This window comes from Jaculus jaculus, chromosome 9, assembly GCF_020740685.1.
Source record: "Jaculus jaculus isolate mJacJac1 chromosome 9, mJacJac1.mat.Y.cur, whole genome shotgun sequence".
Taxonomy (NCBI): domain Eukaryota; kingdom Metazoa; phylum Chordata; class Mammalia; order Rodentia; family Dipodidae; genus Jaculus; species Jaculus jaculus.
The window spans coordinates 124,559,396-124,584,940 of record NC_059110.1 but is presented as its reverse complement, the minus strand read 5'-3'; the positions used below and the strand labels follow the sequence as shown (position 1 = coordinate 124,584,940).

General features: G+C 50.6%; 1 protein-coding gene across 1 annotated transcript in view; it reads left to right on the top strand.

The window, feature by feature from the left end:
* Positions 1-21,001, top strand: part of Dnai2 (dynein axonemal intermediate chain 2) — a 38,914-nt gene extending 17,913 nt beyond the window's left edge. The window contains exons 7-13 of the mRNA XM_045159468.1: positions 2,285-2,424; positions 3,712-3,834; positions 8,706-8,929; positions 11,909-12,044; positions 14,109-14,255; positions 15,652-15,879; positions 20,232-21,001. Of these exons, the coding sequence (XP_045015403.1) occupies positions 2,285-2,424; positions 3,712-3,834; positions 8,706-8,929; positions 11,909-12,044; positions 14,109-14,255; positions 15,652-15,879; positions 20,232-20,342 (1,109 nt within the window). The 3' untranslated portion in view covers positions 20,343-21,001. The remainder of the gene's footprint in view (positions 1-2,284; positions 2,425-3,711; positions 3,835-8,705; positions 8,930-11,908; positions 12,045-14,108; positions 14,256-15,651; positions 15,880-20,231) is intronic.
* Positions 21,002-25,545: the final 4,544 nt, after the last annotated feature.

Sequence of the window (25,545 nt, the reverse complement as noted above, 5' to 3'; positions counted from 1 at the left end):
AGGGCCTAGGGAGGCAAGGAAGTACGCTGGTCCAGCGGGGAGACTCTGAGAGTCTTGCCTTGAGGGCCTGCACGCATGCTTTCTTCCATGTTGCGGCCTGGCCCCGCCCTTAGCTCTCTGTCACCTCATCCAGGAGACTTCCCTTGGCCACCCATGGGTTCCTCTGCAGTAGCCATCACAGCCCAGCCTCTACCAGCCAGCCCCCTCTTCCCTCCCTGGTACTGGACCCAGTCAGTTACCGGCGGCGTTCCCAGGGTCTAAGGAATGCTCAGAATGTGGCTGGATGACGATGAAATGAATGTGTGCACTCCGGAGTGCCTCCAGCGATCCCGTGGGTCTGGTAGGAAATGAAGGCTGGTTTGAACGAGCCTTGATTATAAAAATCCACATACTTTCCAAGACCAAAGAAGCAAAACCCCTCCAGTTGTGTTCCCTCACTGGGGAAGGAATGCCAGGCCTCCTTCGCCTCCCCCTTGTTGACATGGAAACAGCTCTTACCACCAAGGGGAATAAGAGAGAGTTTATTCTGGAGCCAAGGATGAGGGATCATGTCCTGTAAGCACAGATTCAGGTGGCCCCAAATGCCATGTTACAACATGGTAATGGTCTCATGAAATTTCTGTGACTCCAGAACAAGAGAAAGTCATGAATCAAGGCACTTTTCAAATACACTGTAAAGCTGGGCATGGTGGTACACACCTGTCATCCCAGCCCCTGGGATGTGGAGGCAGGAGAATTAGAAGTTTGAGGTCATACTTGGTTATATAGCAAGTTTGAGGCCAACCTGGGCTACACATGACCCAGTCTCAAAAGAAAAAAGAAGCCAGGCTGGAAAGATGGTTTAGTGGTTATGGCACTTGACTGCAAAGCCCAAGAACCCAGGTTCAATTCCCCAGTACCCACATAAGCCAGCTGCATAAGGTGGTGCATGCATCTGGAGCTTGTTTGCAGTGGCTAGAGGTCCTGGTGCACCCATCCTTTCTCTCTCTCATTAAATAAATATTTTTAAAAATCTGAAAGCTAGGGAAATTGCTTAATGGTTGAAGGCATTAGCTTGCAGTGTCTGCCAGCTTGGGTTCAATTCCCCAGTACCCACATAAAGGTAGTTGCACAAAGTGGCATATGTGTCTGGAGTTCATTTACAGGAAAGAGGCCCTGACATGCACAGCTCTCTCTCTTTTTCTCTCAAATAAGTATGTAAACATATTTAATTTGGGCTGGAGAGATAGCTCAGGGATTAAGGCATTGGCCTGCAAAGTCTGGGTTCGATTCCCCAGTATCCACATAAAGCCAAATGCACAAAGTGATGTGCCCTTTCTCTCTTCATTCCTCTCTCTGCTTACAGATACATAAATGATTAATTAAGAAATATTAAAAACCAAAAACAAAGCTAGGCGTGGTGGCACATACCTTTAACCCCAGCCCTGGGGAGGCAGAGGTAGGAGGATCGCCGTGAGTTCAAGGCCACCCTGAGACTCCATAGTGAATCCCAGGTCAGCCTGGGCTAGAGTGAGACCCTGCCTTGAAAAACAAACAAAAAACAGTGGTTGCAGCTACCTTCTCTTTATTGGGACAAAACACCCACCAGAAGCAGTTGATGGGAGGAAGGGATTCATTTCAGGCTTATAGTTTTAAGGGGAGGCTTCCTCGTGGCATGGCAGAGGCTACGTATCACATATTGTCACATATCAGGTGGGAGGTGGCATCAAGACTGAGGAACTCTGAGTGCCCAGTAGGGCTGGACTAATGACCCTCAAGGTCTGCCCCTGGTGACACACTCCTTGATCAGGGCTCTACCTCCCCTTTGGGAGCTGGGGGTTGAGTGTGGGGCTTAATCATAAACACATGAGGCCATGGGGGCCGTTTCACATTCAAATTACCACACTGAACAACCAGAAATAGAGAGAGGGAGAGAAAAAAAAACCCAAAACATCAGGTAGATGGGTCAGCAAACCAGGGAAGTATGTGTTATACATTCCAGGTGCAATCCACTGACATTCTTAGCTTTGGGGGCTGGTAAAAGTCAGTGGTCTGTTAGGTTGATGTACCCCCAAAAGATTTCACAGGAGTCACGAGGATGTTACGTCAGACCCCCCAGAGATGGTCAATGAGTGGCTATCAAGAGGCTAAAAGTGGCCTAAGGTAACTCGGCTCAGGCTCTGTAACATTCCAGCGCCCGCAACCGTGAGTGCTCTAAGCAGCCAGTCCGTCTTGTAGAATCTGTAATACACGTGTGTGACCATCCTGGAACTTCAGTTCATGCCCTCGCCTGCTTCCCTGCCAGCCTGTTGGGACATCCGGAAGGGCAGCCTAGTGGCAGAGCTGTCCACCATTGAGTTCAGCCACCGAGACCCGGTGTATGGCACCATCTGGCTGCAGTCGAAGACAGGCACGGAGTGCTTCTCGGCATCCACGGACGGGCAGGTACCGCCTGGCCAGCCCAGGCCCCGGGGAGGGGAGCAGGACGCACATGGGACCCTGTTTGCCATCGGTGTCACCCAGAGAACATCTTTTTGACACTTGGTTTTATTTTTTATTTTACTTTGCGATCCTGAGGGTAGGACCCAGGGTTTCAGGGGAGCACTCTGTCGCTGAGCTATAGTCCCAGTCCTCTTTCTTTGCATGTCCGTGTATGTGGCATGCACGTTGTGTCTGTTGACGTGTGTGTGGGCACATGTACTGGTACACATGGGCACGTGGAGGCCCGAGGCTGACATCGGGTGTCTTCTCTGACTGCTCTTCACTTCATTTACTGAGGTAGTGCCTCTCACGTGAACCTAGAGCTTGCTAATTCAGCTTGTCTACTTTTTTGTTTATTTGCTTATTAGAGAGAGAGAGAGAGAGAGAGAGAGAGAGAGAGAGAATGGGCACGCCAGGGCCTCTGGCCACTGCAAACGAACTCCAGACGCATGTGCTGCCATAATGAGCATCTCGCTTACATAGGATCTGGAGAATCGAACCCGTATCCTTAGGCTTTGCAGGCAAGTGCCTTAACTGCTAAGCCATCCCTCCAGCCTCAGCTTGTCTACTTAGCCAGTTTGCCTCAGGGATCCACCTGTCTCTGTGCCCCAAACCCTGGGATTATTACAAACAGGTCATTATGCCCACCTAGCTTTTACATGTGTTCTGGGAATCTAAACAGAAGTCCCTTTATCCACAGAGCCATCTCCCCAGCTCCAGCCCCCCTCCCCCGACCAGCCTTTAAACAGATTCCAACGCCACCATACCAGGGCTCACGTGTGTATTTTACACCTTGCTACCTGGGAAGTTCTTGGAGAATACGCATGCTTGGGCCCACATCTGGTGGATTTATTTATTTATTTATTTATTTATTTATTTATTTATTTATTTATTTATTTGAGGTTGGATCACACGCTAGCCCAAGCTGACCTGGAATTCACTCTGTAGTCCCAGGCTGGCCTTAAACTCACTGCGATCCTCCTACATCTGCTTTCTATGTGCTGGGATTAAAGGTGTGCGCTGCCACGCCCAGCAGTCTGTCTGTTTTGATTCAGTGAGTCTGGGGTGAGTCCCCAACAGGTGCGTTTTATGTAGTTTGCCAGTGAGACGACCATTAGCCAGGCTTGAGGCTTGTCCTCAGTGAAGGCGTTTGCTCATGTGAGCTCTACGCCTTTTGTGCCCTCGGGAAGGCGGGGAAGAGGGCACAGATTAGGGCCCCCACCATCTCAAAGTGTCACCCTCTCACACCAGGTCATGTGGTGGGACATCCGCAAGATGAGTGAGCCCATGGAGGTGGTGGTGATGGACATCACGCGGAAGGAGCAGCTGGCAAACGCCCTGGGGGCCATCTCGCTGGAGTTCGAGTCGACTTTGGTGTGTGTATATTCCCCCTTCCTCGACTTCCCTTGCTGGGGCTAAGGACAGGCCATGCTTGAGGCTTGAGGCCCCGGCCCAGGCCGAGGGAGGCCCTTCCCGTGGCTGCAGAACTCCACTTGCGTGGGCTTTACAACGACCTTCCAGCAGGGGGCAGCAGAGCTCCTTTAGGAAGGCAGCCAATCTCAACCAGGTGTCACCATTTCACAGAAGCACCTGGGCGGAGGCTCCCTTTAACCAAATAGGGTTCCAGATGAATCCTTTCTACTGGGCCACGCCCTGACTTGGACCGAGAGCCTCTGCCCCTGTCTCATATCATGTCGGACCTTGGCGTTGGTCACATACCTTCTTCTGGGGAAGAAAGAGCTGTTGGGGAGGAGAGTGAGATCAGAGGTGGGGGTCCTTGGAAAACCCGAGCACAGGCATCATTAGGGTTATTAGTAACCAAGGAGGAGCAAAGGGAGGATAAAGAAACAGCAAACCCAGACGATGTGGTGCACGCCTTTAAAATCAGCACCTGAGAGGTGGAAATAGGATTGCTGTGAGTCAACCTGGGCTGGAATGAGACCCTGTCTTACCTCTCGCTCCCTGACAAAAAATAAACAAATTAATTAATTAAAATAAAAATAAGAAAACAGGGCCTGGACTGGAAAGAAGGCCCAGTGGTTAAGAGCCCTGCCTGTGCAAGCAGAGGACTTGGGGGGCCTGAGAGACTGCTCAGAGCTCAGTCTCCAGACCCACATAAACTGGGCGCTGCCGTTCCTGTGTGTCAGTAACCCTGGTCAGGCAGGCGCTGGGATCAGGAAGATACTCCAACCCGGGTAAGAATGGATGGAAGATGGAGCAGGACACAACATTCCAGCGAGTGCACCCCGCTGTAGGTGAGCACACAGGCACCACATGGGCATATACATGTACACACACACACACACACACAGAACAGCAACGATGAAAAAGCAAGCAAGGAGGGTCCAGAGTGTGAGGTCACCTTAAGCTACGTAGCAAGTTTGAAGCCAGCCTGGGCTGCTTGAGACCCTGTCTCAAAAAAACAAAAACAGGGCTGGAGAGATGGCTTAGCGGTTAAACGCTTGCCTGTGAAGCCTGAGAACTCCGGCTCGAGGCTCAATTCCCCAGGACCCACGTTAGCCAGATGCGCAAGGGGGTGCACGCATCTGGAATTCGTTTGCAGTGGCTAGAAGCCCTGGCGCGCCCATTCTCTCCCTCTCTCCCCCCCCCTCTCTCTGTCGCTCTCAAATAAACAAAAATTTTTAAAAAATTAAAAAGCCAGGCATGGTAGCACTTGGGAGGCAGAAGGATCGCCATGAGTTTGAGGCCAGCCTGAGACTACATAATGGATTCCAGGTCAAAAAAAAAAAAAAATCTCTCTCTTTCTCTGCTTGCAAATAAATAAATAAACATATTTTAGGCCAGGCATAGTGGTGCACGCCTTTAATCCCAGCACTTGGAGGCAGAGGTTGGAGGATTGCCATGAGTTTGAAGCCAAGCCTGAGACTACATAGTGAATTCCAGGTCAGCCTGGGCTGGAGTAAGACCCTACCAAAAAAAAGCCCCTCCCCCCACAAAAGTGGGTGGCTCCTGGTGGGAGCGGCTCCTAGAGCCCACACCAGAGGGTGGGGCGGAGGGGCCACTTTCTGCACTGACAGCTCAGGTGCCCGGGTTCTCGGGGCCGCTCCCTGCATCTAGTTCCCTGTGTGGCTTTAGGCTGTGCTAGGGAGTGAGGGCTGTGAGAGCAAGATGCCATGTTTAAAATTTTTATTTATTTATTTGCAATTAGAGAGAGAGAGAGAGAGAGAGAGAGAAAAGAGAGAGTGGGTGTGCCAGGGCCTCCAGCCGCTGCAAACAAACTACAGATACATGCACTACTTTGTGCATTCGGTTTCATGTGGGTACTGGGGAATTGAACTGGGGTTGTTAGGCTTTGCAGGCAAGCGCCTTAACCACCGGGCAATCTCTCCATCCCGGCAAGGTGCCATTTAAGAAGGCCTCGGTTTGACACAGGGGGGCCTCATGGCGACTGGCACTGGCGGCATGGGGCTCCTCGCTGTGTACGCGGGGCCACCTCTGCAGTGGCCAGACCGCTGCTGTTCACAGCCGCACAGCTCCAGGCGCTGGGGGCCTCGGAGCCCCGCAGAGCTGCAGCGAGGCCTGGGGCAGGGTGGGGAGAGACCTCACCTGCGGACCACCCAGGCCCAGAGCTAAAGCCCTGCCGGAAGAAAGCGCCCCGGTTTCTCTGGCACTGGGGGTTTCACAGTGTGTGGAGGCTGCTAAATAAATGAGAATGTGAACATGAGGTGCATTACAGACAATAGATATTTTGCCAAAACCAAAACAAAGCAACAACAACAAAATAAAAATCAACAAATTTGAAGGCAGAGGCAGGAGAATCACCTGAAGTTTGAGGCCAGCCTGGTCTACATACCAAGGCGCTAACTCAAAACAAATAGAGATCAAAGTTGAGAAATCGCAGGAATCTGTGAGAGGAAAGAAGCTTCTAGAAGCAGGAAATGAAGATACCCTCACCAAAGAAAAACACCTTTCTTTTTCTTTCTTTTTTGTTCTTTGAGGTAGGGTCTCTCTCTAGCCCAGGCTGACCTGCAATTCACTACGTAGTTTCAGGGTGGTCTCAAACTCACGGTGATCTTCCTACCTCTGCCTCCCAAGTGCTGAAATTAAAGGTGTAAGCCACCATGTCCAGTGAAAAACTTTTCCAGCTGGCTCCTGGCCTGGGCTGGTTCCTGGTCCTAATTTGGTTCTCTTTTGGGTGTCTGTCGCTTGTTTGTCTCGGGATCCTGTCACATCATCCCTAGGTCCTGCCCGGGGTGCCTTCACCCATGTCTGCAGGTGGATGATGTGGGACGAGGTGAAGTCAGTTTGACAGCGCTCCACCCTGGAAACCCTAGATGGAGGGTGCGTCTGGGAGAGCTCAGGAAACATTCTGCCTGGATACTGGGATTTCTAAGCCGCCTGCTAGATATAACGTACCCACTACTCCATTCCTGGTCCTTCCTGAGGGCACACCCTGAGCTGGACCCCGGCAGCTGCCTTACCTGTGAGCCTGTGCAGCCGTTGTACCCACCCCGAGTCTATGACGTGACCCCTGCTTCCCGCCAAACACGATGAGGCTCCCTGAGTCATGTGCCTCTGCGCAGGGCGAAGCTGGGACTCATCCCTCGTTGGGTCTCCACCCCTGCTCCACCGTGATGTCTGAGGCCGCAAGGCATGCTGGGAGGCTTGCCCCCATGAGCATTTACAGACACCCTGAGGCTGGCTGGATAGTTTGCTTCTCAGGGCCCTGAAAGTTTGGTCTTTTCATTTCTTTTTTTGTTTGTTTGTTTTGTTTTTTGTTTTTCAAGGTAGGGTCTTACTCCAGCCCACGCTGACCTGGAATTCACTATGGAGTCTCAGGGTGGCCTCGAACTCACGGCAATCCTCCTACCTCTGCCTCCCGAGTGCTGGGATTAAAGGCGTGCGCCACCACGCCCGGCTTTTTCATTTCTTTTGAAACCCACCTGAGCAGCTGTTTGAGTGTCATTTCTTTCCTTCCTTCCTTTTTTCTTTCTTTCCTTTTATTCTTCCTCCTATTTGTTTATTCCTTTGTTTTCTTTTCCTTTTTAAAATATTTTATTTATTTATTTGCAAGTCGAGAGAGAGAGAGAAGAGAGACAAAGAAAATGGGCAGGCCAGGACCTCCAGCCACTGCAAATGAACTCCAGATGCATGCATCCCTTTGTGCATCTGGTTTTACATTTGTACTAGGGAAGCGAACCTGTATCATTGGGGTTTGCAGGCAACCATCTTAACCATTGAGCCATCTCTCCAGCCCTTCGCTTTTTTTTTTTTTCTTGTTATGAGGATTGAACCCAGGTGCCAACTTTCTATCACTGAACTACATTCCCAGCTTATTAATTTTTAAAAAGTAAATTGTGAGAAAACACACACACACATGCACATAAAATTGTCAGGATCTAGGGAGCCTTCCGTCTCTGCCTCCCCAGTGCTGAGATCACAAGTGAGGGTGCTGGGGATCCAAACTCAGGCTTTCATGCTTGCACGGCATTTATCCCCCCCCCATAAACTGACATTCAAGACCCTTTTGACAGGGCTGGAGAGATGGCTCAGCAGTTAAAGGCGCTTGCTTGCAAAGCCTGACGACCTGGGTTCTATTCACCAATAGCTATGTGAAGTGGGATGCACTAAGTGGTGCGTGTGTTTCAAATTTGTTTGCAGTGGCAGGAAAACCCTGGGGTGCCCATACTCATCTCTGCCTCTTTCTCTCTCTCTCTCATAAGTAAAAATAAAAGTATATATAAATAAAATATTAAATTTTATTTTTATTTTTTCAATTTTTAAATATACTTCTTATTTTATTTTAGAGAGAGAGAGAATGGGCATGCCAGGGCCTCCAGCGGCTGTGAATGAACTCAAGACACACGTGCCACCTTGTGCATATGGCTTATATGGGTCCTGGGTCATCGAACCTGGGTCCTTTGGCTTTGCAGGCAAACACCTTAACCACTAAGCCATCTCTCCAGCCCATAAATATATTATTTTTTTAAAAAAGATTTTGGTAAAACTCGTAGTGGACTCTGTAAGGGGAGACTAGTGAAACGCAGAGACCAAAAGAACCAGGGAGGCCTTCTTTAAGCATTCGGTCCCCCAAAATCTCCCAAATTGGGATCTCACAAAACTGGGGGGGAACAGGACCAGCTCTCAGGAGGGGTGGGGTTCAGCCTGAGCAGAGCTTAGGGAAGGCCCTGCTACCACAGGCGGGTGTCCCAGGCAGGCTACTTGTCATGCCAGTCTGGCGCAGAGCCGATGCCATTCCCTCCTGTCACCCCCCCCCTCTGCAGCCAACCAAGTTCATGGTGGGCACCGAGCAGGGCATTGTCATCTCGTGCAACCGCAAGGCCAAGACGTCAGCAGAGAAGATCGTGTGCACCTACTCAGGCCATCACGGACCCATCTACGCCCTGCAGAGAAACCCCTTCTACCCGAAGAACTTCCTGACAGTTGGCGACTGGACGGCCCGAATCTGGTCTGAAGACAGCCGGGAGTCGTCCATCATGTGGACCAAGTAAGGGGAGAGCAGGGATGGGCAGTTACACAGGAGCAGAGGGGACACGGGAGGTGTAATTCAGAGACTCAGACGTCTGTGAAGTTTGGCAAACAAAAACACAGAGTTCAGGCTGGAGAGATGGCTTAGTGGTTAAGGCGCTTGCTTACAAAGCCTGACCACCAGCGTTCAAGTCCCCAGTACCCATATAAAGCCAGATGCACGAAGTAGTCCATGCATCTGGAGTTCGTTTGCAGCAGCTAGGGGTGTGTCCATTCTCGCTCCCCCTCTCTCTGCTTGCAAACAAATTCATACATATTTTTAAATTTTTATTTATTTGAGAGAGAAAGAGGTAGAAAGTGAGAGAGAGAGACAGAATGGGTGTGCCAGGACCTCTAGCTACTGCAAACAAACTCCAGATGTATGTGGTCCCCCCCCCCACCCGTGCATCTGGCTCACATAGGTCCTGGAGAATCGAACTAGGGTCCTTAGGCTTTGCAGGCAAACACCTTAACAGCTAAGCCATCGCTCCAGCCCAACGAATAAATATTTTAAAAAACCCACAGGATTCTAAGCCAGGAGCAGTGGCTAATGCCTGTAATCCCAGCATTTGGGAGACTGAGGCAGGAAGCTCTTGTTTGAGTTTGAGGCCACCTGGGCTGCTTAGTAAGGCCCTGTCTCAAAAAAAACAATGCAGGGCTGGAGAGATGGCTTAGAAGTTAAGGCATTTGCCTACAAAGCCAAAGGACCCAGGTTCAATTCCCCAGGGCCCACATAAGCCAGATGCACAAGGTGGCACATGCATATGGAGTTCAAGTTCATTTACAGTGGCCCTGGCACACCCAGTCTCTCTCTCTCTTTTTCTCTGAAATAAATAAATAAATAAAATATTTTTTTAAAAACAATACAGGGCTAGAGAGATGTCTTAGCTCTTAGGTGCTTGCCTGCAAAGCCTAAGGACTCATATTCGACTCCCCAGATCCCATGTAAGCCAGATGCATAAGGTGACGCTACACAAAGTCACACATGTGCACAGAAAGTGTTGCACGTGTCTGGAGTTCGCTGACAATGGCTAGAGGCCCTTATGCGTGAATTCTCTCTCTCTCAGAAAAAAAAAAGGCCAGTCTGTTGTGTTTGCCTCAAAAAATATATACACACACATATATAACGCCCAATGAAATTTAAATTTCATTTTTTTTATTTTTTTAAAAATATTGTTTATTTTTATTTATTTGATAGCGACAGACAGAGAGAGAAAGAGACAGAGAGAGAGAGAATGGGCGTGCCAGGGCTTCCAGCCACTGCAAATGCGTGCGCCACCTTGTGCATCTGGCTTACGTGGGTCCTGGGGAATGGAGCCTCGAACCAGGGTCCTTAGGCTTTACAGGCAAACGCTTAACCGCTAAGCCATCTCTCCTGCCCTAAATTTCATTTAAAAGACTATTTTTGCTTGTTTTTTTTTTTTTTTGCAGGTGTAGATGTGCTCTGTGTTTGTGTGTGTGTGTGTGTGTGTGTAGGTTCCTGTGTGTGCAGGTGTGGGTAGAGGCCAGAGGTTGATGTTAGATGTCTTTTTCTCATTGGTTTGGTTCTCCACTTTATTTGCTGAGGCAGGGTCTCTCATGTGAGCCCAGAGCTTGCCAATCCAACTAGTCTAGATGGCCAGTTTATCCTGAGGATCCCACCTGTGCCTCTGGAGTCCTGAGATTCCACGTGGACTGCCACTCCTACCCAGCATTCACATGGGTGCGGGGGTCCTAATTTAGGTCCTTGTGTTTGCCAGGCAAGAGCATTATCAACCGGGCCATCTTCCCAGCTCCGTTTCTGTTTGTTTTTTTGTTTTGTTTTGTTTTAAGCAGAGCCCCAGATAGCTAGGCTGTCCTCAAACTCACTACTTAGAAAAGATGACTTTGAGCTCCTGATCCTCCTGCCTCTAAGTGCTACAATTATGGGTGTATATCTCCATGCTCAGCTACCAATGAAGAATTTTAGTCATAAGAATATTTCTCACAGTATTTGGGAAATATATTAAACATTCTTTACTGCTTGTCAAGAATCTCTGGAGAATCTTTTATCTTGACATTTTTCCATGATGGCCTAGCTATCCACATTCATATCTGCAAAGGAGGCCTGGACATGTAGCCCACCTACAAGGGTATCTCTACAGAAGAAAGAATGGGTTTGGAAGAAAACTCTTTAAGTGTTTACTCAGTGTGTGTGTGTGTGTGTGTTTTCTTCCTTCCTTCCTTCCTTTTTTTTTTTTTTTTTTTGTGATTTGTGAGGTAGGATCTTGCTCTAGCCCAGGCTGACCTGGAATTTACTGTGTGTTCTCAGGGTGGCCTCCAGCTCACTTGGGCTCCTACCTCTGCCTCCTGAATACTGGGATTAAAGGTGTGTGCCACCAGGCCTGGCTGTGTATGTGTTTCTTTAAAAAATGTTCTCCGGGCTGGGGAGACAGCTCAGCAGTAAAGACACTTGCTTGCAAAGCCTGCCGGTTGGGGTTTGATTTCCCAGCACCCACATAAAGCCTGATGCAAAGTGGCATGGAAGAGACCCTGGTGTACACACACACACACACACACACACACACACACACACACATATACAAATACACAAATAAAAATTTTAAAACGTTCTCTGTTCATTGAACAAACGTTAGAAGACTAAATAAAGCCAATGGGGAAGGAGAGCCCTCCCCTGACGTAGGAATCGTGCATGGGGCGGCCCTTCCTCCCACTGACAGTGAGTGCCAGGATCAGGCTCCGATCACCATCACACCCCATGGTCTGGTACAATGTGAGTTATGCCAGTGCCTGGCCCTTGGGAGGGAGCACACCCAGGGTCCTGTTGATAGAAGCCCAAGGACCATGGCTGGGTAAGGCTGGCACCTCAGAAGTCAAACCTTTAGCACAACTTCCTGGCCAGCGTGAGGACCTGAGGCTCAGCAAGCATTCCGCCCCTTCTGGTCCCAGAGTCCCTGACGCGCAGCACTGGCCCCCGCAGGTACCACATGGCGTACCTCACTGACGGAGCCTGGAGCCCCGTGAGGCCAGCCGTCTTCTTCACCACCAAGATGGATGGGACCCTGGATATCTGGGACTTGGTGTTCAAGCAGTGTGACCCCGCCCTCAGTTTGAAGGTCATGTATAGTTCTGCATGAGCATACAGGCTCTCATGAGTTGGGGTACCTCCTGAGGGGGTGGGCCGGGGTTGCAGTGTGTGTGTGTGTTTGCTGTTGTAGTCAGACACACTTGGATGGGGCCTCTCTGGGTAACTTTTATTTATTTTATTTATTTGTTTGATTTTTTTTAAAGCATATGCCACCATACTCAGCTCTCTTTTAAATGTACTTTATTTATTTATTTGAGAATGAGAGTAACAGGCAGAGAGAGAGAGAGGGCGCGAATGGGTGTACCAGAGCCTCTAGTCATAGCAAAAGAGCTCCGGATGCATGCACCTCTTTGTGCCTCTAGCCTTTGTGGGTACTGGGGAATCGAACCTGGGTCCTTAGGCTTCACAAGCAAGTGCCTTAATGGCTAAACCATCTTTCCAGCCCCTATTTATTTATTTGAGATAAGGAGGGAAGGAGAGAAAGAGAGAGAGAAAGAGACAGGTATATTTAGAGAGAATGGACATACCAAGGTCTCTAGCCACTGCAAATGAACTCCACTTTGTGCGTCTGGCTTATGTGGGTCCTGGGGAATTGAACCTGGGTCCTCCAGCTTCACAGGCAAGTGCCTTAACTGCTAAGCCATCTCTTCAGTCTTTTTTATTTATTTATTCTCTCCAAGTAATCTGATTTCTGGCTTCGGGAACATGCACCCCCATGGAGACAAGGACCTGGGAACTTAGAACTGTACTGGCGGAGGATTCCCCCAGGAACTAAAATGGGAGGGAAGGGCCGGGGGTGTGACGCAAAGGTAGAGCCCTTGCCTATGTTCACAAAGTCTTGAGTTCCGTCCTCAAGACAAACAAGACAAAGGGATTGGAGGGGGTGCTCAGTGAGTGAAGGTTTGCCACACAAGCATGGGGACCTAATGCCGGACCCTGCACCCTCATTCAGTGCTGGCTGCGGTGGTGCATACTCACCACCCCAACACCAAGGACGCAGAGGCAGGAGGACCCCTAGGGCTCTAGGTTCAGTGAAAGACCACTGACCTCCACAAACACATGTACACACATGCACAAGCAGCTTCACACACACATGTGCCCACACACATATACAGGGTATGGATACTACCAAACACATACACACGCTCCCTCCAAATTAAATGAGGAAACAAAACATACCAGGTGTGGTGGCTCATGTCTGTAAGCCCAGCACTCGGGATGCCGAAATAGGAAAATTGCCATGACTTTGAGGCCAGTCTGTGTTACTGAGTCAACTCCAAATTAGCCTAGGATACAGTGAGACCCTGCCTCAAAAATAAAATAAAATAAAATAAAATAAAATAAAATGGGCTGGGGAGATTACTCAGTGGTTTAAGGCATTTGATTACAAAGCCTACTGCAGGCCTGGATTCAACTCCCCAACACATTATTTAACCTGGATCCTGGTGTATACACACACACACACACACACACACACACGAAGTTTAAATAATAATAAAATAAGACAAAACCCCACAAATAAAGAGAGAGAGAGAGAAAACAGAAGGGGCTTTATGCAAATTAAAAGGCTTCTCTCTGCCTGGAAAGATATCTTAGTGGTTAAGGCACTTGCCAGCAAAGCCAAAGGACCCAGGTTCAATTCCCCAGGACCTATATAAGCCAATGCACAATAGTAAGGCAAATGCAAGGCTGCACATGCCCACTAGGTGGCGCAAGTGTCTGGAGTGCAACGGTAGTGGCTGAGGCCCTTGCGTGCCAGTTCTCCGTCTCTGTGTCTCTGTCTCTCTCTCTCTCTCTCTCTCTCTCTAAATAAAATAAAAAATAAAAGGTTTCTCTCCACCAGAAGTCAACCTCCAGACTCCTGGCAGAGCTGAGAATCACGGGCTAGGGCTATGACCAGCTATGGGACTCAGAGATCCATAGAACAAATGGGGCTGGACTCACGATGGAGCTAGAGGCTAAGGGTCTTGAGTGCATTTTCCAGTGAACTTCACCCAGCAGGGTAAGGGTGTCCTTGGGGTGTGTTCCCAAGCAAACAGATAATCAGACAAATGTGTCTTTGTTCTCCCTCCCCACCCTGACCCTCCAACAGGTGTGTGACGATGCCCTCTTCTGCCTCCGGGTACAGGACAATGGGTGTCTCATTGCTTGTGGCTCCCAGCTGGGGACGACCACGCTGCTGGAAGTATCCAGCGGGCTCTCCACCCTGCAGAAGAATGAGAAGAACATAGCTTCTTCCGTAAGTTCTGGGAGGAGACCCACCATGTTCCTGCCCGTGCCTCCCTCCCTCCCTGCCTGCCTGCCTCCCTATGTAAAAATGGGTCAACATTTTAAATATATATTTCATTTATTTATTTTATTTGAATTTTTTTGTTTTATCTTTATGTACTTATTTGAGAGTGGTAGACAGAGAGAGAAAGAGGCAGAGAGAGACAGAGAGACAGAGACAAAGGGAGAATGGGTGGACCAAGGCAGATGCATGTGTCACCTTGTGCATCTGGCTTTATGTGGATACTGGGGAATCGAACCCAGCTTCTAAGGTTTTTCAGGCAAGCGCCTTAACCGCTGAGCCATCTCCCCAGCCTCTGGGTTGACATTTTTGAAGGAGAGCATGGTGACTGAAAGTGAACACCTCAAATGGGTGTGGATAATGTTCACCTATCCTTACTCAGCTGCTCACACTCCGTGGTCCTGGCCAAGTCACCCTACCTCCCCAGGCTTTGTTTGATGAGGTCATCTATGAGTCTGGTTTCAAACTCCAGGCGTGTGTGTGTGTGTTGCAAAATTATTCAAATGAAGGACTGGCAGATGCCCATAGAGAAGACAGATGGAAGTGACTTGCCCTGGGACAGGGACACAGTGGTCCACTACCACGCCTCACCAGCTCTGGTACATTCCCTGGCAACACGGAGCACACAGAGATGGAGGTTGCTAATGCAGAGGCCTGGGAAGCTTCCTGGCTTGGCCTGAGACTGGATTCTCGCACTGAGCCAGGACCCGGGACCAGCATGTTGTCTTCTAACACCAAAGCCGTTCTGAATCCCTTGTGCTCCCTGGAACTGAGTCACAGGGTGGCCCAGCTCTGTGCAGCTGAGGATGGCCTAGACCGTTTTACCCTCTTGCTTCCACTTCCCAAGTGCTGGGGTTATAGGTGGGAACCACCTCACCCAGTGTATGCAGTGCTGGGGACCAAACCCAGGGCCTTGTGCATGCTAGGCAGATGTATTTTGTTTTGAGGGTAGCCAAGGGCAGAATTGAATCTGTGAGCAATCCTCCCTCAGCCTCCTGAGTACTGAGCTCACAGCTGTGCATTCCTATGCCATCTTTTCTTTGCTTCCTTCCTTCCTCCCTCCCTCCCTCTCTCTCTCTCTTTTTCAAGGTAGGGTCTTACTGTGGCTCAGGCTGACCTGGAATTCAGTATGTAGTCTCAGGGTGGCCTCAAACTCATGGCCATCCTCCTACCTCTGCTTCCTGAGTGCTGCGATTAAAGGCGTGCACCACCACACCCGGCCTCGCCTTCTTTTCGTGGTATGGGCAGACCTGGCTGGGGACCACTTTCCATTTCTGCTCCAGCCCGTGCTGCGGTGTCCGGCTGCCCACCCTCTTCCCCCGGCCCCTGTCCCTGCCTGCCGCAGATATTTGAACGGGAGACCCGACGAGAGAAGATCCTGGAGGTGAAGCACCGGGAGATGAGGCTGAAGGAGAAAGGCAAGACGGAAGGCCGGGAAGATGACCAGAAGGAGGACGAACTGGCCCTAAACCTGGATGACTTGGTCAGCAAGGCTGAGGAGGAGTTCTATGAGGTCATCTACTCAGAGCTGAAGAGGAAGGAGGCTGAGGCCATGAAGAAGACAGCCAAGCCTGTAAGGACCGTAGTCGGGGCCGGGGTGCATGGGGGGTGGGGGGCTGCCAGACAGCTGTGGTGCCTGAGTTCTGTCCTGCCACTGGCCTCTTGGGTGACCTAGAGCCAGCCTGGTTGGACTTTCATTAGTTCACGGGCAAGCAGGAGGACCTCTCCCTTCCGCCTGAGGAATCGTACCTCTGAATAGACACCAAGCTCCTTGAGGGCAGGAGCTGGACTCCATACTACTGGCCTCCTCCACCCCACCACAGTACATGCACATTGAACATGCATTGAATGAGGGCCCTGCGGCGAGAGCTTTGAAACCCATGGAGGAAGGAGCTGTGACATTCTTTTTTTTTTTAAGAGTTATTTTTATTTATTTTTTTTTAATTATTTATTTATTTATTTATTTGAGAGCAACAGACACAGAGAGAAAGACAGAGAGAGGGAGAGAGAGAGAATGGGCGCGCCAGGGCTTCCAGCCTCTGCAAACGAACTCCAGACGCATGCGCCCCCTTGTGCATCTGGCTAACGTGGGACCTGGGGAACCGAGCCTCGAACCGGGGTCCTTAGGCTTCACAGGCAAGTGCTTAACCACTAAGCCATCTCTCCAGCCCAAGAGTTATTTTTATTTATTTATGAGAGAGAGAGAATGGGCATGTCAGGGCCTCGAGCCACTGCAAATGAACTCCAGATGCGTGCATCACCATGTGCATCTGGCTTACGTGGAACCTGGAGAACTGAACATTAAGCCATCTCTCCAGCCCCGCTATGACATTCTTTTTTTTTCTAGATTTTTTTTTTTGGTTTATTTTTATTTATTTATTTGGGAGCAACAGACAGAGAGAGAAAGAGGCAGAGATAGACAGAGAGAGAGAAAGACAGAATGGGCACATCAGGGCCTCCAGCCACTGCAAACAAACTCCACATGCATGTGCCCCCTTGTGCAGCTGGCTTATGTGGGTCCTGGGGAATCGAACCAGGGTCCTTAGGCTTCGCAGGCAAGTGCCTTAACTGCGAAGCCATTTTCCCAGCCCCCGGCTGTGACATTCTTGATGTTTGCACCGCATGCGCTGTTCTGGCTTAGCCCAGCCTGGTGTGAGGAGTGTGCTATTCCATAGCGCCTCTGCCCCTTCCCCATTTCACAAACATTTTCTTTCTTTTTACTTGTTTATTTAAAAAACCATTTTTATACTTTTATTTTTATGTATTTATTTGAGAGAAAGAGACAAAGAGAGAGACATAGAGACAGAGAGAGAATGGGTACTCCAGGGCCTCCAGCCACTGCAAAGGAACTCCAGATGCATGTGCCCCCTTGTACATCTGGTTTACGTGAGTTCTGGGGAATCGAACTGAGGTCCTTTGGCTTTGCAGGCAAACGCCTAAACCGCTAAGCCACCTCTCCAGCCCCTTCACAATCATTTTCTGGTTCCTTAATTTCCATCCAGAAAAGTTGGACATTGAGCTGTAAAGATGATGTCTGATTACTTTCTGGTACTCTGTGCCAGGGGACAAGGCAAGGGATAAAGGTCTTCTTAACCTGCATCATTGCTCTTAGGGGCCCAGAGAGGAAAGAACCAAAGGCTAGTATGGTGGGGAAAAGATAGAGAAAGCAGAAGCAAGGGCTCACCCTATTAGCAAGGTTGGCTGTGTCATGGTGGGGTGGGGGAGTGAGGGGAGACAGAGGAGGGGAGGATGTGCCAAGGAAAGTGTGGGCCCTTGCGTAAAAAGTATTTAGAGGGGCTGGGAAGATTGCTCAGTGGTTAAAGGCGCTTGATTGCAAAGCCTTCTGGCCTGGATTTGATTACCCAGTGCCCATGTAAAGCCAGGCACAAAGTGGCACATGGGTCTAGAGTTTGTTTGCAGTGGCAAGGGACCCTGGAAAGCCCATAAATTCTCTCATAAGTAAATAAATATACTTATTTCTTATTTTAAAGAGACTAGACACAGTGGTGCATGCCTTTAATCCCAACACTTGGGAGGCAGAGGTAGGAGGATCTCTGTGAGAGCTCAAGGCCAGCCTGGGCTAGAGTGAGACCCTACTTCAAAATATATATATATTTTTAAGTTATTTAGAGAGGCTAGGATGTAGGTCAATTAGTAAAGTACTTGCGTAGCATGGGTTCAATCCCCAGTACTACATAAACCAGGCATGGTGACACACCCTGTCATCTGAGCACTTAGGAGCTCGAGGCGGGCAGATCAGAAATTCAAGGTCACCCTTGGCCATCTAATGAATTTGAGGCCATCCTGGAATATGGTATCTTGAAAGGAAAACAGAATAAGACAGAAGGAATTTCAGGACTGTCACAGCAGAGAATCAGACCAAGGGTGAGCCCTTCTAGGCACAGCTTCGTGTGGCGGTGCGGGATACCAGGCAGCCCTGCTTGCCGTGGCGAGTGGCATGACCCGTTCTTGGTCACTAGTGGGTGGGCGAGAGAGGAGGAGGGCTACCCAAAGGACACGCCTGGTTTACGTGGTAACGCACTCCTCCTCTGCTGGCCCTACGAACAGGGCGGTTTCGGGATGTGCTTTGCCGTCGGGCATCTGGGCAGCCCTCCGTGTGTGGTTGATATGGTTGAGGCTGGACTAGAGTCCGGGCTCTCGGGCTTCTCCTGCCCATCACTACAGGTTGGTCCAACCCTTCAGAAGATGAAGGTGGCCTCACCTTTGGCAGGACCGTGTGGCTGCCAGGCCCGCGCTCGTCCTCCGTCCTCCGTCCCAAGATAGGCCTCTGGGCTTCAGGAGGTCTTGAGGCTCACAGATCTGGGTCCCCCCTCCTCCCGCCACACACTTCCTCCTCCTCTTTCTTAGTGTGTGCAGGTGGCTTGAGGTCCTAGGGCGTCAGAAAGCGTCACGCAGGAGCCACGCAGGGTGATGCATGCCTGTAATCCCAGCACCTGAGGGGCCAAGGCAGAAAGATGTAGAGTTCAAGACCCGCCTCAATGATATAGCAAGACGCAGTCAAAGAAAGAGATAGGAGGGAGGGAGGGAGAAAGGGATGGAGGAAAGAAGAAAGGAGGGAGAGAGGGATGATTGAATAAAGGAAGGGAAGAAATAAGGAAGGAAGCAAGAAGGAATAAACAGAGAAGTAAAGAAAGGGAGGAATGAAGGAAGAATTGGGATAAGGAATGGAGGAACGAAGGGAGGGAGGGAAGGAAGGAAGAAGGAAGGGAAGAGGAAAGAAAGGAAGAAAGTCAGGGAGGAGAGAAAGAAGTAAGGGACAAAGCAGGAGAGGAAAGGAGGACGGGAAAGAAAAGAGAAGAAAGGAAGTAATGGTGGAAAGGAAAAAAATGGAAAGAGAAATTGATGAAGAGAAGGAAGGACAAAAGGAAGGAAGTAAAAAAAGGAAGTAAGGAAGAAGGAAGAAAGGAGGGAGGGAGGAAGAAAGCAGGAGGAAGGAAGGGAAGAAGGAAGGAGGCAGGAGGGAAGAAGGAAGGAGGCAGGAGGGAAGAAGGAAGGAGGCAGGAAGGGAAGAAGGAAGGAGGCAGGAAGGGAGGAAGGAAGGAGGCAGGAAGGGAGGAAGGAAAGAGGCAGGAAGGGAAGAAGGAAGGAGGCAGGAAGGGAAGAAGGAAGGAGGCAGGAAGGGAAGAAGGAAGGAGGCAGGAAGGGAAGAAGGAAGGAGGCAGGAAGGGAAGAAGGGAGGAGGCAGGAAGGGAAGAAGGAAGGAGGCAGGAAGGGAGGAAGGAAGGAGGCAGGAAGGGAAGAAGGAAGGAGGCAGGAAGGGAAGAAGGAAGGAGGCAGGAAGGGAGGAAGGAAGGAGGCAGGAAGGGAAGAAGGAAGGAGGCAGGAAGGGAAGAAGGAAGGAGGCAGAAAGGGAAGAAGGAAGGAGGCAGGAAGGGAAGAAGGAAGGAGGCAGGAAGGGAAGAAGGAAGGAGGCAGGAAGGGAAGAAGGAAGGAGGCAGGAAGGGAAGAAGGAAGGAGGCAGGAAGGGAAGAAGGAAGGAGGCAGGAAGGGAAGAAGGAAGGAGGCAGGAAGGGAAGAAGGAAGGAGGCAGGAAGGGAAGAAGGAAGGAGGCAGGAAGGAAGAAGGAAGGAGGCAGGAAGGGAAGCTGGCCGGCTCAGGACTGAGGCTGCGGAGCACATGCTGCCTCCTTACACCCTCATCTCCAGCCCTTGAGATGTTGTGCCCACGTCATAGGTGAGGGTGGCAAGCTGTCCCAGGAAGAGTCGGCTCAGGGGCACCTGGTGTGCATGTGGAGGAAGCAGAGCCATCGGATCCCCAGGTTCTGCCGCCATCCACACTCCCTGGCAAGCCCAGGCTGGCACTGCCTGCGCACCGTGGGCTCCAGGCTGGTTGCCCTTGCCTCGGGGTTTCTGTCTGGGGAACGGGAGGTCCTGCCCCTCACCAGCATTTATGTTCTCCCCTCAGAGGAAAAGTCTGAGTCTAGAGCCAGGGGAGGAGACAGAAAGAGCAGCTGGCGAGGAGGAAGAGGAAAAGGATGAAGACGGGGATGAAGGACGAGAAGACACGTCACCCTGACCCAGCCTTTGCCCTCAGCTGTCCCCGTGTGTGTGTGTGTGTGTGTGTGTGTGTGTGTGTGTGTGTGTGTGTATGCGTCCGGTCTTCCCCTCCTGGATACTGCTCTCTTCTGGCGAGTGACGAGTCAAGCTTTTTTCTGAGGAGACACATCACGGGGTCCAGGCCCAGCTGGCTCCTGAGGGAAAGGGGAATGGCTTGTCCTTATGCCAGCTCTTTCTGGTCGCAGCCACCCTGAGGCCATTTCCAAACTAGGGCACACATGGCCTCTAGGTCTGGTCCTAGATGCATCTTTGGATTTTGCTTCTCGCGGATTCCTCCACAAACCAGTTAAGCCTCAGGTGGGCTTTCCTTGGCTATGGTGAGGCCTAGAGAACAACCTGTGGAGGGGCCAGTGCTTCTCCCTCCCCGCCTGCCAAATCAGGATCGGAAAGTGTGCCCACTGCGACCACACCTTTCCAAGGAGCGCCCACCCTGCAACACCAGAGGCATTTTGACAAGCAGCCACATTGGGGAGGGGGGGTCCTGGTATGCAAGAGAGTAGATGGGTGCCGTGAACCCGGCTCTCCTTGCACACCCGGATGCTTTTCTTTACTGCCCTGCTTCTTGTACAATTAAATCAGTGATGATGGTCCGTGCTCAGCATCATCCCGCCCGGCGTTTCTTGCAGAATTCTTTCAGAGTCCCTGGAAGAAGGCTCGTGCCCTGGCTGTCCTTGTTTTGCCGAGGGGGAAGTGGAGGTTGGAGGAGAGGCACAGGGTGTTGTGCGGGTCACAGCTGGTGAGGGGCAGAGCCAGAGACGGCAGCCCCTGGCACCCGTGAGCCTGGTCCTACGCAGTCTGCAGGGCCTTCAGCATGAGCAGTGAGCTGGCTGCCAAAACGACAGGAAGGACCTCCCCATCTTCAACGTGCACGCCACCAATGTGACAGGACAGAGAGAGGGAGGAATTTGCTGAGTCTCACGGGCGCAGGGGACCGAGCTGCGCTCAGAGGTATTTCAGCACCAGAGGTGGGCGCCACTGGGATTCATGTCCCTGCCTGGTGCTAAATCCAGATAGCTGGCAGAGGACACTGAAGATTCCCATGCTACCTTAAGAAACTCTTCTTATTTTATTTTTAAATATTTCACTTACTTATTTATTTGAAAGAAGGAGAGAGAGGGAGAGAGAGAGAATATGGATGTGCCATGGCCTCTAGCCACTGCTATGAGCTCCAGACGCATGTGCCACCTTGTGCGTCTGGCTTCATCTGTGTACTGGGGAATCAAACCTGGGTCCTTAGGCTTTGTAGGCAGGTACCTTAACTGTGGAGCCATCTCTCCAGCCCTCTTCTTTTATTTATTTTTTTGAGGTAGGGTCTCGTTGTAGCTCAGGCCGACCTGGAATTCACTGTAGTCTCAGGGTGGTCATCTCACGGTGATCCTTCTACCTTGGCATTTATTTATTTTTTTGAAGCAGGATCTCACTGTAGTCCAGGCTGACCTGGAACTCACTCTATAGTCCAGGTGGGTCTCAAACTTGTGGCGATCTCCTACCTCAGCCTCCTGAGAGCCACCACACCTAACTAGGAACTGTCTTATTAAAGCAGTGATTCTCTATAGGACTGGACTTGGCCCCAGGGGAACATTAGGCAAAGTCTGGGTATGTTTTTGGTTGAGACAACTGGTAAAAGAAGACGGTGTCTCTGACACCTAGGAAGCACCCCAGGGTGCCCAGGATACTTCCACTACAAAGAATGGTCCTCTTCAAAAATACCAGTAGAGGGCTTGAAACAAAGCCTTGGGTTTGATACCCAGCACTACATAAACCAGGCACGGTGTGGGTTTATAAAACCAGAAGCCAGGAGGGAGAGGTAGGAGGGAGGATAAGAAGTTCAAGATCACTGGAGATATATAGTTAGAAAGGCCAGCCTAGGATACAAGACTCTGTCACAAACAAAGAAAATGTGAATAGAGCCAGGTGTGGCGCACGCCTTTAATCCCAGCACTCAGGAGGCAGAGGTAGGAGGATTGCTGTGAGTTTGAGGCCAACCTGATAGTACACAGTGAATTCCAGGTCAACCTAGGCTAGAGTGAGACCCTACCTTGAAAAAACAAAAAAGGGGGAGCAGTGAATAGAGTCAGGGTGGAGAAATCCAATTTGGGGAGAGAGAAAAAAAATCTATCCACATGGAGTGCTCGATGACAAAATCCAACTGCATCTTGACTTTGACCTGATACCCTATGAAGGGATGGCTCTGAGCTCAAGGCTGAAGCACATTATTTTATTTCTTTATTTATTTTTGAGAGAGAGATAGAGGATGGTCTTTCAGTCACTATGAAGGAACTCCAGACGCATGTACCGCCTTGTGCGCATGTGTGACATTGCACATTTGCGTCACTTACGCGTCTGGCTATGGGAGACCTAGAGGTTCAAACGGGAGTTCTGTGGCTTCGCAGGCAAGTGCTTTCACTTCTAAGCCATCTCAACAACCCTGACACATTCTTTTGCTGTTCTCAAATGTTGGCCTTGGCCCTGTGCTTGTACCTGCTTAGCCTGCAAATCCTTCCCTGTGGGCACAGAAGGTGCCACTGTGCTAGGATGGCATTCTAAAATGATCCCTGGGAGAAGAACGGAAGTCCAAAAGACAGCGTTGGGCAAGGGGGCCGTGAGTTTTGTGCATGTGGTGCCCTTGCTGCGGACCTTACGGCAATTACCTTCACCAGCTTTCTGCGCCATCCACACCTGGCACCTGTCCTCCAATTCCTTCTACAATGGTTTATCTTCATAGGAACCTTGACCGGCTTTGGAATCACCTCTGGGTGTATCTTCAGGCTGTTTCCAGAGAGGCTTAACTGAGGAGGGAGGACCCATCCCGAGGAAGAGGGGCACCTCCTGGTGTATTACTTTGCTTGCTGCTGTGATTAAACACTGACAAGAAGCAGTTTGAGAAAAGAAGGTTGTGTTTTGGCTTACAGTCCCAGTGGATACTATCCTTCGTGGCTGGGGAGGCAACGTCGGCAGTGAGAGGCTGGCTGCTCACATTGCACCTGCAGTCAGGAAGCAGAGGGACAAACGGAAGTGGGGCTAGCTATGAAAACTCAAGGCCCACCCCCCCAGTGACCTACTTCCGCCAGTGAGGCTGCGCCTCCTAAAGGTTTACAACAAGCAGCGCCACCCACTGGGCACCAAGGAGATTGTTCCTACCAAGCCGCACCTGCGTTGACTACAGAGGGGGAAAGCTAGCGGAAGGCCTGCGTCTGTCTTTCTGCTCTGCTTCTTGGGCCCCACAGCCGAGAGCAAGCAGCCCCACGCTTCTGTGGACGCAGCCACCAGCAGAGCCATTTCGATACTTCACCCTCCCTCCCATGACGGGCTGCACCCCTTTACACCACAGGCCCGCAGGAAGCCCTCTCCGAGTTGCTTCAGGTCAAGTATTTGGTCATACCAATAAGAAAAGGAAGGAGTGCACCCTCATACACTTCCACAGGGGAGCAAAACAAAAGCACAATGGACCGTAGGAGAATCAGAGCCAGGCTGGAAAGTCCCCAGCTGTGGGTGTGGAATGCCAACATGGGCCTCAGAGGGGGCGGGGCGCATGGAGCAGCATTGATGGTGACAGATGCAGTGGCCAGACTGCCCTGTCCTTGCGCACATGGGGAAGGGTGCACCCCTCTAATGGCCACTTAGACGAAGCTTTCACAGAAACCATTACAGCTCCATGGCTACCAGGACAATCTGCCCACCCTTCCATGTGGCAACTGGACTGGGTCCTGCCTAGGGCCCCAGGGCAGGACCTTTTGCCCCTTTTCATTAGCAAAATAAAGTGCGCGTCCCGGGGTCAGTGCGATGACCCATTGCTGAAATAAAAGGTTAAAGTAACTGCTAATGGCTTTCCAAGGTCAGGTGGCACCCTCAGCTCCAAGTCGGGCACTTGTGGGTCCTGAGACCTGATGGCTAGTCTGCAGGCCTGAGCTGGGAGTGGAAGAGGGCGGCGGTGTTCACGGAGCTGACAGCCGGGACACAGCCAGGTGCTGGCCATGACCAGGTCAGGCTGTCTCCACTCGGCCCCGTCACCTGTCCCAGTCACAGCTGAAGAAGACCGGACGAAGCCCCCCTCCAGCTGGAGGCCACGTGATGCAGTAAAGACAGATGGCTAATCACACACACACACACACACACACACACACACACACACGTGCAGAATGACTTCTAGTGCTTTTGGAAATAGAGTTTGATATAGTCTAAGCTGGCCTCAAACTCACCACATAGCTGAGGATGACCTTGAATTTCTGATCCTCCTGCCTCCACCTCCCAAGTGCTGGGATGATAGGCAGGCACGACCTCACCTGTTTTTATTATTATCATTATTATTTTATCTTATTTACTTATGAGCAAGAGAGAGAGAGAGAGAGAAAATGGGCGTGCAAGGGCCTCTAGCCAATGCAAAAAAGAACTCCAGATACATGCACCAACGTGCACATCTGGCTTACGTGGGTTCTGGGGACTCGAGCCTAGGTCCTTAGTCTTTGTAGGCAAGTGCCTTAACCACTAGGCTATCTCTACAGCCCAACCTCACCTGTTTTATGCAGTGCTGGGAACTGAATTCAGGGCTTCATGTATGCTAGGTAAGCATTCTACTACCCTGAAAAGTGATGTTTTACCTTTTTTTTTCCTTGGTTTTTCCAGGTAGGGTCTTGCTCTAGCTCAGGCTGGCCTGGAATTCACTATGTAGTCTCAGGTTGGCCTTGAACTCACAGAAATCCTCCTAGCTCTGCCTCCCCAGTGCTGGGATTAAAGGTATGTGCCACCACACCTGGCCAACGTGCCATTTTAAAGGAATAATATAGAGCGTTATGAGGAACTAACCTCTTCAGCCCTCCTTAGGCAATTCTTCAGCAGCACACCTGTTTACAAACTGGCCAGCTTAAAGGGCCAGAGAACAGAGCAAAACCCGGGCCTCGCTTCAGCAGAGTTTGAGTTCCACCAACTTCATTTGTTTTATATGTTTATCAAACCCAAGGCTACCAGCTGCTTCCTGCCTGCCACAGTTTATTAATAACTCTCCCCACCATGAGCTCCTCAGGGAAAGCCGGGAAGTCAGTCCCAGGACACAGGCTGGCATCACATTGACTGTGTGCCAGGTGTCTGAGACAGCCCTAAGAGACATAAGTACTACCTTTCCCGGCTCCTTCCCCGGATGGTCTTTATGGGGGCCACCGGGCTCA